Source organism: Paralichthys olivaceus, chromosome 5 (assembly GCF_024713975.1).
Source record: "Paralichthys olivaceus isolate ysfri-2021 chromosome 5, ASM2471397v2, whole genome shotgun sequence".
Taxonomy (NCBI): Eukaryota; Metazoa; Chordata; class Actinopteri; order Pleuronectiformes; family Paralichthyidae; genus Paralichthys; species Paralichthys olivaceus.
This window is the reverse complement of record NC_091097.1, coordinates 11,936,924-11,953,910: the sequence shown is the minus strand read 5'-3', so window position 1 is coordinate 11,953,910 and position 16,987 is coordinate 11,936,924. Positions and strand designations below refer to the sequence as shown.

Sequence of the window (16,987 nt, the reverse complement as noted above, 5' to 3'; positions counted from 1 at the left end):
TCACTTACATGATTTATAGGCTTTGCAGTGGCTCCTGAAAATATTTAGATATTATATTTAACACCGTCTCTGATTTGAAATAACAAAAATAAAGATGTCTTTGTGAGGATGTGACCACGGATGACAGAAAGGTAGAAATTGCCACATCACACAACTTCTCCTTAATTATCTGGAACAACAGCAACAATAGTAGTGAAAAAACACACACAACAACAGACTGGTAACACTGTAATCTGCGGCCAAAATATGAAAGTTACAGAGAGTTCAATTTTCCATTGACCGTCAGCATCTGACCCTCTGTGCAGCAGATGGTGAAATGAAGACAAATGGTCCGACAGCTTGAGAATTTCCCGAATGTCCAGAATGCCTCTACTGACGTTAAAAGAGTCAAGAATATCAAATATGTAGAGACAAAGCAAAGGCGCAGACACACTGCACAAAGATCCTCCTCTGATATTCTCCTGTAAAGAGCTGTCAAACCTGCTGGAGATAAAAAACAAAACAAAGGTGAGATTGCAACAGCAGCAGGACGAGGAAATAATGAGCCAAGGTGAACTTTACATGACTTTAATGGAATTCATCCACACTTTATGAAAGAAAGGTGCGATTTTGTTTGTTTCTTTTGAATTGTATCTCTTGACTGGTCAGTAAAGAAGTTTATCTATACTTGTTTGTGCATTTTAAAACTGTCATGATCGGGTCCGGGGGTAACGAATCTGAAGCCTGACAAGCTGCATGTGCTGTAAACACAGGTGATACAGTAGCTTAGTGCAGTGTTTGCAGCCCATTTCTCTACCTCTACCAGATTTCATTAACATGGTTTGAAGAAAGAGGAAGGGATTTTATTGACAGAGATTAAAAGTGTCAGTCAGTTTAGAAGAGAGTGGTGAAACTGATACTTCTGGAAATGACAAAACGCAGCTTGAGCCTGGACAAAAGGCCACTGCAGTCAAATTCTCACCATAAAGAATCCTGCTCTCCCATCAGCTGGTGGGACGGATCATACTGGGAACATTGCCAAAGGAAGAAAAAAGAGTGTGTGTGATGGACACTTGATTCATATTGACCCAAATATTATGAAATACCAGAGATTTTCAAGAATAGCATTGAGCAGATGAACGGAAGTTGGTCTGTGAAGGACAAACGTGAATGGTCATTCTCTCCAGGTACTGAAGGAGGGTGACCTTTGCCCTTTGATAACTATCAGCAATTCACACATTCCTATTTTTTTGAGCTGAGGGTGAGCATGCACGGCCTCGGGCTGTGCCTCAACTGCTTCCCACTCATTTCCATTCCAAAAGGTACTAATGACCGGTCGCTGGCTGAGGGCAGCTGATCGACCTGGAATACACATGGTCAAACAAATGGTCACGAGATAAAATCCTTTAGTGTTTGCAGACAGTGTGAAATCCATGGCAGCTTTCAGACACTTTGCTTTTCAGAGGGTTTATTTGATTAGGATGTGAGGCTATTTTTAAACTTTCACTTGTATCCCATTGAAAACATGTGTCCACCAAGGCCCAACAGTCCCCTTATGTTCAAACAAGCCCTACATCCACAATATATGTTTCTAGACCTACCAATTAAACCCCATTAAAATCCTCTAGATCCAGATTTTGATCTGAAAATTATCGCAAGCACTCATTGATACTAACCCCATAAATAAACTATATATATTTCAAATCAAGATTCATGATAAATCACATTCTTCTACCAAGTTTGATGTCAATCCGTTCCAGTAGATTTTGCATAATCCTGTTAACAAATAACAATAAAATAAGGATGAAAACATAACCTCCTTTTTGGAGGTAATAAGCTTCTCTCGTACAATTATAACATGCTCTTGTTGTATCCAAATTGTCCAGCATTGCAGCAAAATCCAATTGAACTAAACATAAAAAAACATAAAATGCCTCCATACTGCTCCTGTGGTATCGTCCAAGTGTCTGTAAGCCCTGACAATAAATTCGAAATGTCATTTACACCATATTTTTAGCCTAAATATCATCTAATATTCTCCTCTAGTGCTGCGTTCATGTGTGGATCACAATGCTGTTTACCCCTGAAACTCTCAAAAGTGTTTTGTGGACTCAAACACTTCGCCCACCCCTCCATCGGCACATTTTGGGGTGAACTCTCCCTTTAAATGTTGAATATGATGGTGGATTCCTTTTTATTTGGTTAAATACATAAAAGTGAGCCATCTTACCACACTGGTAATGGTTTTGGTATTAAGGTTTGCAGAGTGGCTTATTTCCCTGGCTTCTCCTCGTCAGTGTACGTGACACTGAGCCCGCCTCCTCCAGTGAGGGACACCACGCTGAGCCAGTGTGAGAGGCCCCATGCTGGCAGCCTGTGTCTTTAAGGAGCCGCGTAAAGGAGGCGTGTTCACGCACACTACCCAGGCAGGAGGCATCCTCCCCATTGTGCTGTGCTGAGTTATTGCGCTCCGGAGCAGCAGCACCGCCTGAGAGGATGCGGTGGCAGCTTTAATAATACATCTATACAATTTAAAACAGGGGCACGTTTGTGTGGCAGCTTTGTTCGGACGCGCACGTTTTCATCCGAGCGTGTTTTTTTTTCCTCCATCTCTTTTCATGAACGCGCCCCCATCGTCAACCTGCTGGGGGCCTAAAAGTGCAAGCAGCACCCGGCGTTTATGAATGGGATGCTCGGTAAGTGTGTGCTCTTTTCCTACGTCTCTGCTCCCACTGGAACTTCTCTAGAGGATCAAATGTGTTTTTATATTCCGTGTTGCATCCTTGATGAATGGAACCAGCCCCTGCTTTATCCAGCACGGAGCGCACGGTGCGCACCGGCAGCTGACGCTTTTGTGGTCAGCTACTTATTGTTCTCCTGCCAGTGACCCACCCTTAATCACAGCTTTATTGTAATGTGATCGAAGCACCACTGGGCTGTAAACACAGGAGGGAATTCAGTGCCGTTAAATGGAAATGATGGCTCCTGTTTTCGAGTGTTTCTTTGTTGAGGATATTGCTTTCGAGAGAATCATGTGGTTTTGTCCACACACCCTTTGAAACCATATGGTATTATTCACATTTTTGGCTTAATTGAGTGATGCTGTTGATAACATTTACATAAAGTGTTTTATGTTACATCACTCTTCTTTTCTTATGTGAGGTCAGAATCAAAATATTCAAAATGAGGCCACATGTGTTTGATGACATATTGAGCGATTGTGTTGTAAATGTGGAAATGCTTGGATTGCAAATGTTTGCAAAATACGTTTAAACGTGTGTGTAAACTTACTTCAGAGTGAGTCAAAACAGGAAGTGAATGTAACCTGCAAAAATTGGACCAGACGCTGCCTCTGAATTTCACATGATCAGATGACTAAACAAAAAGAAAAACCCCAGCATGCACTGCACACCTGTCTTGTTTGTCCACTTCATTACCCACACAATCCCCTTGGCCGCCCTCTCAGGTTTGCTTGGCAGCGTTCGTGTCCCTGTGGCATCTGATGAGCTCATTGACTGGAACAATAAGGTGATGGGCCTCATGTCTGTCGGCCATCACTCCATCACTGCCGTCCTCCCGTGCAATTGTTTCAGGAGATAAAGTTATCACAGAGCTCTGCTTGTGAGGCAATATGATTGAATTTCTCTGTTCCCCTATAGGTGTAAATATGACATTTGACCCGTCTTAACCAAAGTAAACAAAGGTTTTTTGTGTGATGTCACCTCGCCCTGCTCCTGCCGCTGTGATGGATTTAAGGCGGCTAGCGAACAACTGAGCCTCATTGCCAAGATTTATGTGTTATAGGCTTATAGTCTGTTTACTTTTTCCCAGAAGTGCCTGTGAAATGCCTCTTTGAACGGGCGACACATTTTTTTAAACCAGCCCACACAGGTTCTGTTCCCTCTACTTTCCTGTTGTTTCTTAAATTACAAAGCATCTAATTGCCTGCAGGAGACATATGTTTAGTGCCTGAAGGTGAAAGTTAGTCTTCGTTTGTGCGGTGTTGGACACTGTGCCAAGCACTCTGTTATTGGGTACAGCACAGTGTAGACAACCTCAGCTGGCTGGAAGCCCAGGAAACCCAACCTGCTTCTGATTGTTCTTTTTTTTTTAATATATAAACCAAAGTGAACAAGTTTTTGTGCCTGACTTTTGCATGTAGGAGATAATCAGAATCTCAGAAATCCCTCTGTGGTGGTGCTGAAGTGCAATTCTTTAAACTGTGTTATTTGTGGCCGGCGAGTGTAGAGTCCTGCACCCAAGTTTGAACATGTCTGGAGTTTGTGCGCTCATTTTGAGGCAATGTGTGTGTCCTGTCCAGCCCCTTCACATTCCAGGAAATACCAATATAAACTGTTTGAGCATGGTGACAGTGAACTGCTGGATATTACAGACTACAAGACGGGTTTTATGAATGATGTGTAGTTTAAGTAACATGTAGAGTTGTTGTCATCTCCCCTGAGTTCCTACCACAGGCCTACAAATGATAAACCCAGCTTGGTGGATAATTTACTTCCTGTGTAGATGTAGTTTGTCTTGCTGCATAAAGTTTAAACAGTTTATTGGTACACTGCCACCTACCTTTTTTATGACCTTGTTGTCCCAACATCAAATTCTAAGGGCGTCTCATGTGTCAGTGTGTGAATGCTGTGTTTGTTCCTGTGTCTTTTGTTTGGAGGCATTGTTTTCTGTCCTTATCCAGCATGCTGCTGCATTGTGACCCAGTGTGCTGGGGTTGGTACTATGGGTCGCAGGAAATGTTTATTCATTTTTTTTCTCCATCCTGTTTCCTTGTCACTAGTTGTAAATATTGTATGAGGCCGATGTCACTGTGGCAATTGACAGCAGTGGTGGGGGGTGGGGGGGGGGTATTTCTAAACTGCACAAATATTCAGAGATTTTTTGAGAGAAGTCAATCTTTAATATTCATCTTCCCTGCAGTTTTATTTCCATTAATCAAATAATTGGATATTAAATTCTGAAGGAGAATTGACACTCAGTAAAATGATTATTCACTTTAGTGACACTGCAGATTGCCTCTCTGTGGGCTAAATTGCCCATACAGACGTCAAGTGGTCTTTGGTTTTTCTAAAAAATCAAATCTTCCCTTCGCTGTTCGATAGCTGCTTGTTTGGCTTCCCTCCAACCTGTGAATCTTGTTGCTTTTTTATGTTCCCTTGACCCTATAATTATGGCACTCTTGCACTTTAAAGCAAGATTCTCTAGGTCCCATAATTTCCCTGCATTCCTTCCATCAAGAGCACAAGTTTTCACTTGAGTGCTTTTTAGAAAATCTAAGCTCGCTCCTTTTTTCTGCAGCTCTGAAGAGTCACCTGGGTGACAACACAGACACCTGGGCCTGAGGCCAGAGCCGTCATCAGCTGTGACTCATCAGATACCTGCTCTGGAGGAGATTCAGCCTCTAAAGTAATGAAAGTAACTTAGCCTGAGGTCCACTGCATTAAGAGCTGTTGTCGAACAGTCCCAGCTCGGTCCCTGACCCTGTGAGGTTATTAAAACTGAGTCATGATGGCGATATGAGCTGTGTTTGTTAGCTCAGCCCATCAGTAACACAGCCTGATGGGGGACAGAGGCCTTGTTTACATGTGTGGCCAGGAAGGGCAGGCTGAGAGATTTCCGGAGAGATGGGAGGGTTTACTGCCTCATTTTCTCCCCTGCCCTTCCTGCGGACCCCCGGACACGACAACATATTTCTCTGTCAAACACTCGTGAATGAAATATGAACTTCTGGAAAAGAGTTGGCAAGTTTTTAAGTTGAGGTTATTGGTGTCGGTCACTTACCTCAATAATCATCAGTCATGTTCATGCCGCTCTGTGTACATGCACCACTTAAGAAACCTCCAACGTTTTTGTGGGGACGGGGAAGATTATTAATGACATGAAGCTTGTTGTTGACCTTTCGTGTCCGACTGGATAATGAGAGCGCTATCAGGTTTTAGCAATGTCTGATTACAGAAATCATTCATTTCTGGCATGCCTGGGGCAGTGCAGTGGTTAGCACTGTCGCCTCACTGAAAGAGGGTTGGTTTGAATCCCGGTTTGATGGAGTCTGCATGTTCTCCCTGTGTCTTCAATGGTTTTCTCCCTATACTCTGACCCCCTCACAGTCCAAAGACATGCTGACTGGGGTTAGGTTGATCGGAGACTCTAAATATGTGTGAATGTTGGCCTGTCTCTGTATGTTGGTCCTGTGATGGGCTGGCATCCTGTCCAGGGGTGGACCCCTCCTCTCAACCAATGCCAGCTGGGATCGGCTCCAGCCCCTTCAGCGACCCTCTTACGTATAACCAGTTTTGATTTCTGGCATGTTCTCTAGACAACATCACCACTGTCAACTTCTCCTCTCTGCTCTTTCTGTCTGATTATGTTGAGGAAACTCGATGGCCACACTGGGGCCAATTTCTGCCCTACCCCCACAACTTCCATGTTTATTTAGATGCCATGCCCAATACACAGATGACGTTGATGCTGAGCGACGCTGGCTGTAATTTCAGAGGCATGTTCGTCAAATTTATTCTCATCAGAGGCGATAGCAGAGCAGGGGCGGACAGCGTTGTTTGTGTATAATAAGGCATTGTTGAACCGTGAATGTTTTACTTAGCGCACAGAACGCTCTCAGTGTAGCGTTCTTGTCCGTCATTCGCTGTTTGTGTCTGTAATCAAAGCTGTCGCCTTTGTGAGAGCAGAAAACACAGAGAAAGAGATGGAGTGTCATGTCTGGAGGCTGTGTTGGCTGCAAATGTAAAAGAGACAAGTCATCTCCTCTCGGGTATCAGAGGTCAGCTGCTACACGTCGACATGACTTGCTGCGGGCCTGTTCTCTGCCAGGGACCTCTGTCATTGGCTGATGGCTCTGCTCTGTGTCGCCCACCTTTCCAGCTTCTCATTCTGTCGTCTATATTCAGCACATCATCGACGATATGATGAGTTGAAGTTAGCGCTGGTCAAGTCACGCTGATTATACAACATTAACAGACTTATGTACTTGTATACTAATTTACCAGTTACTGGATGCTATTTTTAAACACTGCTGAGTTTTGTAAGTTTGTTCCTCCAGTCCAACAGCTTACCTCAAATATTCCCCTCACGGATCTCAGGATAAGTCAGTGATGTGAATGCCAACTAAAAAAAAAAACCCTACAGGGACTCTTATTCGCAGGAAAGCTCTAAAACTCTGTGCTGTGCTTTGATCTGTACTAAGCAGAATGTCCTGCTGGGTAAAGTGTGACATTAGCATAACAGACCGCCTCACACCAGAGTGCCAGGTATGAGTGGCGACGGCCAACACACTGATATGCGAGTTCGCCTGTGTGAGGCTTTTGAAAAAATCTTTTTACTCTACTCAAGCACATTATTCTTGTTTGTGTCCATAATGGGCTGAAATGACTAATGAAACTATTCATGTTTTACTGAATTCTAATGTAATTTTAATCCCATAGACAAAATATTGTAGCACAAATTGGGTATTAATATTCCACAAAGATCCAGTTGTACCAATTATCTTTTTACTGTGTTTGACCCATATAGAAAAGTACTCTCTTTTCAAAACATTAAAGCAGGTGCCTCAGTAATTTGTCCTCCAATGCTGCATCTACAGGATTTCACCTGCTGTGTTGCCTACTTTGCCTACAGTTCATATTCAAGGTTTGGTATATTATTTGCTTTCATGATAAATAACCAAATTCAGGTATAAGAGTCAGGACAAAGAAATCAGATTATTGTTAATATAAAACAAAGAAAATCATAAAATATTGACAACTAATAATTCTGCCATTCAACAAAGTGCAGTAAAATAAAGTTGTTCACATGGAAACCGAACATGCTCAGGTCAGGGATGGTGTGAACGGGAGCCGGTCAACAAATGCCGGCTAAATCTCTGGCCTTGGGCGATGTTTCCTCATCGTTTTCATAAAGTAATAGACTTTGGATTTGTCTCGCTCTTTAGATTGCAGCGGATTTACACTTAAATCCTGGAACTGCACGGCGGAGAACTGCCTGGGTAAATGGGTGGTGTGATAAGAGAGAACTCCAAGAAACACTGCAGGTCAACAACTTGATCCTGAATCCATAAAACTACAAGCAAATGGCAGTGCCCATTTAGAGGGCCCCAAATGGGCCATTTAAACAACAGCTAGATCTGGCTTTTTATGTAAAGCCTCTGGGGGCTTTATTTGTAAATTCTCATTAGACCGGTGTGTTTTCCCATTGCTGCATTTATCTCAGAGGGCAACATCCGCTTGATGCATTTGGTTCCCCGTCTGTGTGATTGAGAGATAATGTGATTTCCACTGTTCGTCCTAGGGCTGCTCCCTCCTAAATGAGATATTCAGGCCTGCTAACTGAGTTGCGTGGCAGATAGCTATCTATTAGACGCCATTTGTCCGCTTAATTACTGAAACACGTGTATGTGTGCATGTGAGTGTGTGTGTTGGCCTGTTACTTAACAGTATACCTTATTGAACTTAGATAAACCTCAGTTTTTACTTGCAAATGGTATGAAGTCGTCTAGACTAATTTTTAGGTTGTGATGTCAGCAAGATGGATGAAAACAGCAATTTTAGCCCTTGTTTTTCACACACATTTGGGTGCCTCCATCAAAAGGGGCCTCCCATCCACTAATGTCATTTCACCCTCAGGTCATTGGCTTGTCCGTCCAGGTCACTGGCTTCAAATGAGGCAGACAGAAAACCCCCACAGCAGCCACTCTCTCCCAGACAGTGGAATACACACTGGATGAATTAAGCACAGAGACAGAGGTGCATCAATACTCAATTAGGGAAATGGACCATTTGTCCTGTACGTGTGTGTTTGAGTGATCTCTTGTGTATTATTGTTGTCTGGCCTATTGTGAGAGTATTGACAAGAAGTGAGAAGTTATATTCGTCCTAAACACAAATTATCCGTGGGGGGTCAATACCTCTCTGTTGTGTTGAACAGGAAATCTTTGTCATTAATATGCGTGTGTGTGTGTGCGTGTGCGTGTGTGTGTGTTCTGTAAAACCTTAATAGATGCATGTTAATTATATGAGTGATTTCTGACTCGCAGCTGGAGCTCACAGCCGCTGTGCTCTCACTTCCTGTGATGTAGCATCTGTGCTTGTCGTTAAGAAATGACTGCAGCATTTCCTCTGAGACTCAGACTTCTCCCAGGTGAACGTTGTCAGTTTATTGTCTGATGTATAACGGCTGTCTCCTTTTTTTTTTTTTTTCTTCACCCGTTCTCTTCAGTCGGAGTAAAATAAACCGTTTCTGTTTGCTGCCTTTCTATGTTATTTTATGTGCTTTTCCCTCTGAAGACCCGGGTGTGTGTTTTCTTCCCACAGAGTCGTGGCTATAACCATATGATGTTTAAACAGATTTAGAACCCTCCACGGACCCAGCCCTAGGTATTTAAATTGATAATTGAGTTTTGTGATCTATAAACAGAGCCTACATTTCATTTTCCCATAGAATATATACACTTGGAGGGAATTGGCTGGAATATAATTTTCTCACATATTTTGGAAATGAATGTGCTCATGTTTATCACCGTGTGTGTGTGCGCCACATCCAAAAGGAAAGCTCGTCAGTCATCTTAAAAATGCAAATCATTTATGGGGCTGCTGCTCTGCGGGTCAGAAAAGTCCAGTATGTGTTAGTTTTTGCGAAGCTTTTCTGGTTTCGCTGTCAATTTGAAATGATGCAGATGCGTCTGATTCTGTCCCACGTTCTGTGTCTCCAGTGATCTCTGCAGCAGCCAGACCCTGAGTGAGAGTGAGAAAGTCTGTTTATAAAGCCCCCCCCCACCCGTCGTGACCCTGTAGTTCCCACGCTAACTGCTGCCTTCTAAGGCCCTTTCCCCCATAAATACACACACACACATGCATGCACACACACACACACACTTTAATGCAAAGACACACAACGCTCTAAATACAGCAAGGCTATACTCAATCAGGTTTTGATGTAACTGCAGAACAGTGCTGCTGCAGAGTTTCCGGGGTCTGGTTTAGATTCGGCTGATGAACAGTCTGCCTGGTATAGTCTGAAACAAATTTCTGCATCCCTGAGATGGTCATGCCATTGAGCTTTTCAGCTTGATCCTGGCCTGGGGCGCTGGGATGAAGGAGATGGAGACAGGATTTTACCATCTCTCCTTGTTTCATCTGCCAGTTGTTTTGCCCTGTCTGTTTTTGCCACCCAGAAGCAACTACTCATCATTTTTCTTTTCTTTTTTTTTGCCTGGGTGTGAATTATTTCCTTCTCATTATTTCCCCCAAAAACAAATCAGAGCATGCAGCTTCAATAATAAACATGTGTCTGTGAAAAAAGGGACCTTGTTTGTGTGTGTTGGCACAAAAACATTTGGAGTTCATGGAAAGTTTTTCACATCGCATCTCAGCCTCGGTTAAAAAAAGCTGCAGCCTATATGTTTCTCTTGATACAGATCGCTTTATGTCCCTGGCACAGCATCGGAACACATGTATATTTTTACTTCTTTCCATTTGGAGCAAAAAAAAAAATACCCACAGTATGGATGGATGGTTAGTGAAAACATCAGATTAAAAGCGGGTATTGTCTGAGCTGCAGATTGACACAGAAGGAGGCCATGTGTTGCACGCTGGTATGAAGCCTGGAGCCTTCTGCGGCCCCTGACAGGAAACGCTGTTGCTTGCTTGCAGGAGGGTGTTTCTATGGAGACCAAAGCAGGTGAAGGCCTGAACAGGAAGAGGAGTATAGCGGCTCGCTCAGCTGGCAAAGAAATGTGTGGGGGGGGTGGAAGCAGAAGAACAAGTTCGGTGAACTAAAAAGCGCCTGCCACATTAAACTGCAGAAATCCCCCAACGGCACTTCTACCCAAAACATCTCTGACTTATAATATGTTTTGAAGGCTTGCCTGTAAGAAATCCACAAGTCAAGGTTAAGTCACTGACTGTTTTTTATGATGATTTTTTATGTTAAGATGAGTAAACAGAGAAAGAGGCACTGTCTGCAAGCCAGAGAGGCACTGGTTTAAAACGCCAAGGTAAGCACTTTCTTCAGGCCCGCTTATGTAAAACCATAGAGATTTTCCAGCCACAAGTCAGAGGTGCATGTGTTTTTGATGTCTGTCTGCAGAAACTGCTTGCACTTCATTCTGCAGACCACCAGGGCAGTGTTCTTTTCATGCGTATTTTATATCTTGGGATTGATCGCTAATGAGATACCCTGCCCCTGTCCTCCAGTGGAGCACCTGAAGGAAGCGGCAGCGGCGGCGAGCTTGGCAGTTTCCTCTGTCTGGGGCCTGTGCTGCGGAAGTGTTTTCCATCAGCTGTCGCTCACAAACCTTTAGGTGCTTAAACTCTGATGTCTGAGTGAAAACGATGGCTGGGGGATATTTTCTGTCAGTTCTCGTGTCTCCAGTTTAAATTCCACATGCGTTTCAGCAACTCGATGATAAGTTTTTCGGTTAGACGCTGCGTGCTGTGCAGTCGAGGTTGACATCTCTGGCAGCCCGATTCATGTTGGTCTGTGGTTGGTGTTTTTCTCCCAATTATAATGCCGCTTTAAAACAGAATCCTGTGGTGTTCCATCTTTTTTTTTTCTTTCCCCAGAGGTCATCACACAGATGTTTGAAGAGTGTTGCTTATCATTATGGAGATGCATAATTGATGGCTTCGGTTCTTGTAATTAGTGGAAGATTTGAAATTCTTAGAAATGTTTTTATTTACTTGATGGGATTAAAACAGTTGAATGCTGAATGTTGAACATAATATGAAACTCTATTTGCTTTATTTTTGCCCTACTTTTAGTGAAAAGTATTTTAAGTACTCACTACTTTGTTGTGTTTTTCAATGTCGATACAATATCTGTTTTAGTTTAAAGGATTGATTTCTTTTTAAATGTGCATAATGTTGAATTGGTTCTGTATAATTTATTGTATTTCCTTTCATTTTTCAGGTTCCCAGGCTGACTGGATTTAAGGAGCATCAATATTCACTCCGAGGTCTCTAAGAATCATCACATTCAACGTCTGGAAGCTCTCTTCAGCTGACTGCATCTTTTCATACCTCTTCGTGCAAAAGAAAAAGAAACACTTCATCAGCCGCCATGCCCATCTTAAAACAGCTAGTGTCTGGCTCCTCCCAGACCAAGCGCCGCTCACGCATGGACCTGACCAGGGAGATGATCAGTGCTCCGCTGGGTGACTTCCGCCACACTATGCATGTGGGTCGCAGTGGTGATGCCTTCGGGGATACCTCCTTCCTCAGCACCCGCTCGGGAGAACCTCCCCCTGAGACAACGTCCTTCCCCCGCTCCCCCCGACCCGGCCTCCTGTCTCGTACCTTCAGGAGCAGCAAACGCTCCCAGTCTGTGACCAGAGTTGATCATCAGAGCGACAACGCCCTGGCACTCCCTGGTGGGTCACCGACCTACGTGAAGAATGCCATGTCTCTGCCCTTTCTCAACGATGAAGGCCGAGGCGATATCATGGTAGCAAAGAGTCTGTCCTCAAGTCCGTTGAAGCAGCAGCACGACGAGGTGGACGGCAGAGGTGCAGCTGCTGCCGCTCACTTCCTGGAACTGGAGGAGAGAGACTTCGGAGAACTGACTGAGCTTCCAGAGAGCTCCCATCACTGTGGAGGAGGCATGAAGCACGCCGTGTCGGTGATGTCTTTCCACGTCGACCTGGGACCCTCCATGCTCGGCGACATCCTGGGGGTGATGGAAAAAGAGGATGACGACCTTGGCTACGAGGAGGGCAAGAGCAGCGAGGGCCGTGCGTCACCACCCCTCAGCACACATGGCGAGGATGAGGACAGTGTGGTGAAGGGGCAAGACGAGGATACAGAGGAGCAGATGGAGGAAGAGGCAGAGCTGCAGCACTCCGTGCAACAACCCAGCTCTATTGACAGGCAGCCTGAGGACGGAGGGCCCTACACCCCGCAGTACACCCCCGAGACGCGGCCCAAACACTTGCAGCATCTAGACAGCTGCTCCGTGTCCAGCTCTGGTTCTGCTGCCCTGGATGAGAAACCAAACAGTCAGACCTATGCAGGAGATACAGACAGCGCCACCTTCAGTGCCCCGCCAGAGGAGGAGAGCAACTTCTCCTCCTTCCTGGAGGATGAAGATGACGAGATCCGCGTATGAGATTTCAAAGCTGATGAAAAAGTAGGACAGAGCTCTGGGAGGGGTTTAGGTGAAACTACCAAGTCCTTTGACAGCGTGGAGTAACACTTGGAAGACACTGTAGCCATCCACTGTAGGAATGGGACTGTGAATGAGAATTTGTTACTGAGAAAGCTTACTTTGAGCATCTGTGAAGTCAGTGTGGCTGCTCCTGCAGGATGGGCCAAACTCCATCTGTCAGAGAGCTCTACCCTCCACTGTGTGTCAATCCATCTCTCCCTGTTGAACACTCAGAGAAGTGACATGGAAGAGCAGCCGCTTTTTTGAATAGAGAACATTCCAGATGTGCGCAGGGAGGAACGGGTTAGAAAGGAACTTTTTTGTAAGAAAAACACTTTCCATAACTAAACCTCTGTTTACACGCTCTCTCTTTTCTTATTTGACTTGCGTGTGCTTTTTCTCTCTCTCTCTCTCTGTCTCTCATTCGCTCTGCTCTCCCTTGTGGCTGTGTTTTCTCTCTCTGGCTGTGGGACATCATGAGGCCTAAGCCGAACAGAAGGTCTCTGTCAACACAGGACCACTGGTGGGTGTCTTGTCACAGTAAAAGAGTGCTGTGTTCTTCACTGGAGTGTGAAGTCCGGCCTTGAGCCTCTTTCATTTTGAGAAAAATATTATACTGAAGTACCACTGATCTGTCAATTGTCTCCCTTATGTAACATCAGGGTACTTGCGACGCTGCACAAACGCTGCCATTTCCTGCTGCAAAGCAAGACCACAGAGCCCAAACCCCAAACTCTCTTCTGTTTTTAATCCAGTGTGAGCGCCACACAGACTTGTACTCGGTGTAAATTAAAGAACACAGGGCCGTAAAAACTTATGGAGATACATCAGCGTGATTTAACTGTTTAAAGGGTGGTGTTACTACACAAAGCTGGAGGGGTGTGGAGTCATCTGTCGCACATTGAAGACAGGCTCCTCTCCTGTCAATGAGCAGACTCTTATTTCACCTTTCTTCTCGTAGATTTCCTGGAATTGGCACGACATGACTAGCTTCCTTTGATTGATCTGTCGAACTGACACTGAAAACCACTTCCTTCCTTGTTTTTAATACATCGGAACAGCTGCAGCATTGCAACTGAATTACGTTAAAGATTATAATCCTCTATAACCCCGGGGGTGCCTTTATGCCTTTATGTGTAAAAACAGTTTCCAAAAATACTTCAGGGTTTAGGGTTTGTACTGATCGGGAAAAAAATGAAATAATGCACCAACAGGCACTATTACACCACACACTACGTTTGTACGTGTCTAATACCTGATGATGTTTTTTTTGCTATGTCTGAGAAATATTTGCTATATGTGTTTTTGAAGATTGGATGAGAAAGAAGACAGGAGACAAGACATTTTAGAAGACTTGCTATTCTGATGTAAGTTGCATTGTCATTGCAGCTTGACTGTATCTCTTGCGTCATGAAAAAAAAAAAGATGCAGTGGCCAGAAGTATTGAGGGTCAGTGGTGATGATTGATGTCTCTGCCTTAACTGAAGCTGACATGTGCCAAATGATTAATTTTCTCGCCAAAAAAAAAAAAAAAGATTCAGTGGTGAAGCTCGCTTTCTGGGAGAGCCCATCACAGCCGTCTGTCGCCTCCCTCTATGTTTGGATAATCAGTGTGGAGTTCAGCTCGAGTTCAGCTTGCAGGTTTTAAAAAAAAAAGAGAGGAAATAAATAGTGTTTTAAGATGTGCTATCATGCAGAAAAGGAAAACAAATGAACTTGCATAACTGGATATTTATATTGCCAATCGCTCACACACTACATAATATATTCAGGTAATTTCAAGAGTAAATCTTGCGCGAATGGGAAGTTGTCTGTGTTGCTTTGTTCTGTATAATGTATATTCTGCCTTACTGTTGTTTTCTCCTACAGTATATTTACAGCCTTTTTTCTGTATTATCCAAAATAACCTATATTTTTCAATAAAATAAAGTCTGAACATATTTTACTGCTGCATATTTTATTTTTATTGCCTCTTTCTCTCAGCACATCAGAGGATAATATAACAGTATATGTGCAACTCCATCTGCAGCATTAACAAAGGAATTCCTTGAGTGCCTTCTCTGTTTCCTGTTACTATTTTCTGGCTCTCCCAGAAGAGGAAGGAAGGAAGCAATTGAGGCCTAAGTTGGACGCGTCTCTTAAGTATTAGCTATACAAGCTGAGAGGGATGTGATGACTCAGGAGTAAACGTGTGTGTGTGTGTGTGTGTTTAAGTTTGTGTGAGAGAGACGAGCTCTGTTCTCTGATACCCCCACAGAGCAGCTTCATTCTCATCAGTACTCATGTGGGGCGGGTGAAAGATGGATGGTGGAGGAAAGGTGAAGAGCTTCACTGTGACAGGTTCATGTCCTGATTGGACGGAGGGACGGGTCAGTGTGGCAGCCACGTAGCAACGAGCTCCTCCACTCCTCATCATCGACTCTGTTCTGTCACGTTTGATTTTCTACAGACTTTGGCTTTCCACATGCACCAGTGATGCCCCGGGGGCTCGGTCAAAGTTCAGTGCACTCTGTTTAGTTTACGCTAGTAACAGACAGACCAAGGTCTCTCCCTGCATCCCTACACATTAGAGCTGCATGCTAAAAAAAAGGGGGAATGTTTGGATCCTCGACCTCTCTGTGCAAAGTGCTCCTGAGATAATGCATGTTGTGATTTGGCGCCGGACAAACTAATGAAACAGATTTGAATTGAAGGGAATTAATCATCTTCCACTTTCAGTTTTTCACAGTCACATTACACCAGTGTTTAATCTACCAGAGGGTCTGAACAAGTCATTATTCTTGAGACTTGAGGTAGAAACAGGCCATTTATATTGATTGTTGTGGTCAATACGAACCAGCAGTGCTATTGATCCCTCTTTTCACTGTCTGTGTGAAGTCATTACTCTTCTTAGAGATTGTTGATTTGTTTTAGTTTTTTTGTTTGTTTGAGGGGGAAAGACCAAATCTCCATGAGTCACCACTCCTGCATTTGTTTTAAAGTCCTGTTTTTAAACTGAATTATAAATCATCCTCATGTGCTGCATGGAAGCCGACTCACTTTGTCTAAACCTTGTTGTCTACTGCCATCTAGTGGTTGTGCGAAGCTCACATCTGGTGATGGGCGTGTATTAAGCATAATGGCCGTTTTGACTTTGAGATTTGAAATCTATCTTTTTAATACCTCTGCATCATCTCATGCTCGGGAACACCATCTTGATTGATGAGTTTGTTTTATCACAACCATGTCTCCGTGTGACTCCCACGTGTCACAGTGTCTACAGAGAAAGAATGACCCCCCTCCCCCTTTAAAAAAAAATAATCTCAAAAGTCATCACTGAGACTGTCGAATGAGATTCTATCTGGTGATTTGTAGCGGGAGGCAGGATGTTAACCCAGCCGCTCAAGTTGTCGCGCACATTTAAACTGGACACTGGAGATGGGTGAGATCTGCTCACCTCCCTCCCCCATAGAAAGCCTATTGTAATAGGAGTCTGTCCTGCAGCTGTTTCTCCCCCTCAAACACTCTGGATGTAGTTTCTCATCTGCCTCAGAGGCTGTCAAATGTCATTTCCCTTTGCTTTCCAATTCACTTTGGAAAAAAAAAAAAAAAAAAACATACAGTGGATCCATACTAGAGCCACCAATGGGAGGCGCTCATAGCCTTCAGGTTTATTATGTCAGGAGCCCCAGCCTGGATCCACAACCTTTTCCACCAAATTCCATCAGCAGACTTGAGGCTCTTCCAGGAGGCCGAAGGCATGCTAAAATCTGGAAAGTATTAAACAACCTGCTGGTGGAGGGGGAAGTGGGGAAGGAAAGGTGGGAGGGGGGGGGGGGGGGGGGGGATGAAGGAG

General features: G+C 44.1%; 1 protein-coding gene across 2 annotated transcripts; it reads left to right on the top strand.

Moving 5' to 3' along the window:
• The first annotated feature begins 2,390 nt into the window (after nucleotides 1-2,390).
• On the top strand, nucleotides 2,391-15,092 carry cdc42ep4a (CDC42 effector protein (Rho GTPase binding) 4a). 2 transcript variants are annotated; one of them, XM_020094683.2, is made up of 2 exons: nucleotides 2,391-2,675; nucleotides 11,920-15,092. In XM_020094683.2, the coding sequence occupies exon 2, from the start codon at nucleotides 12,070-12,072 to the stop codon at nucleotides 13,111-13,113; it is 1,044 nt and encodes a 347-aa protein (XP_019950242.2). In that variant the 5' UTR covers nucleotides 2,391-2,675; nucleotides 11,920-12,069; the 3' UTR covers nucleotides 13,114-15,092. The 2 variants fall into 2 exon arrangements, with proteins under 2 accessions (XP_019950242.2, XP_069380809.1); XM_069524708.1 differs by lacking the exon at nucleotides 2,391-2,675 and adding an exon at nucleotides 10,750-11,005.
• The last annotated feature ends 1,895 nt before the right edge of the window (nucleotides 15,093-16,987 follow it).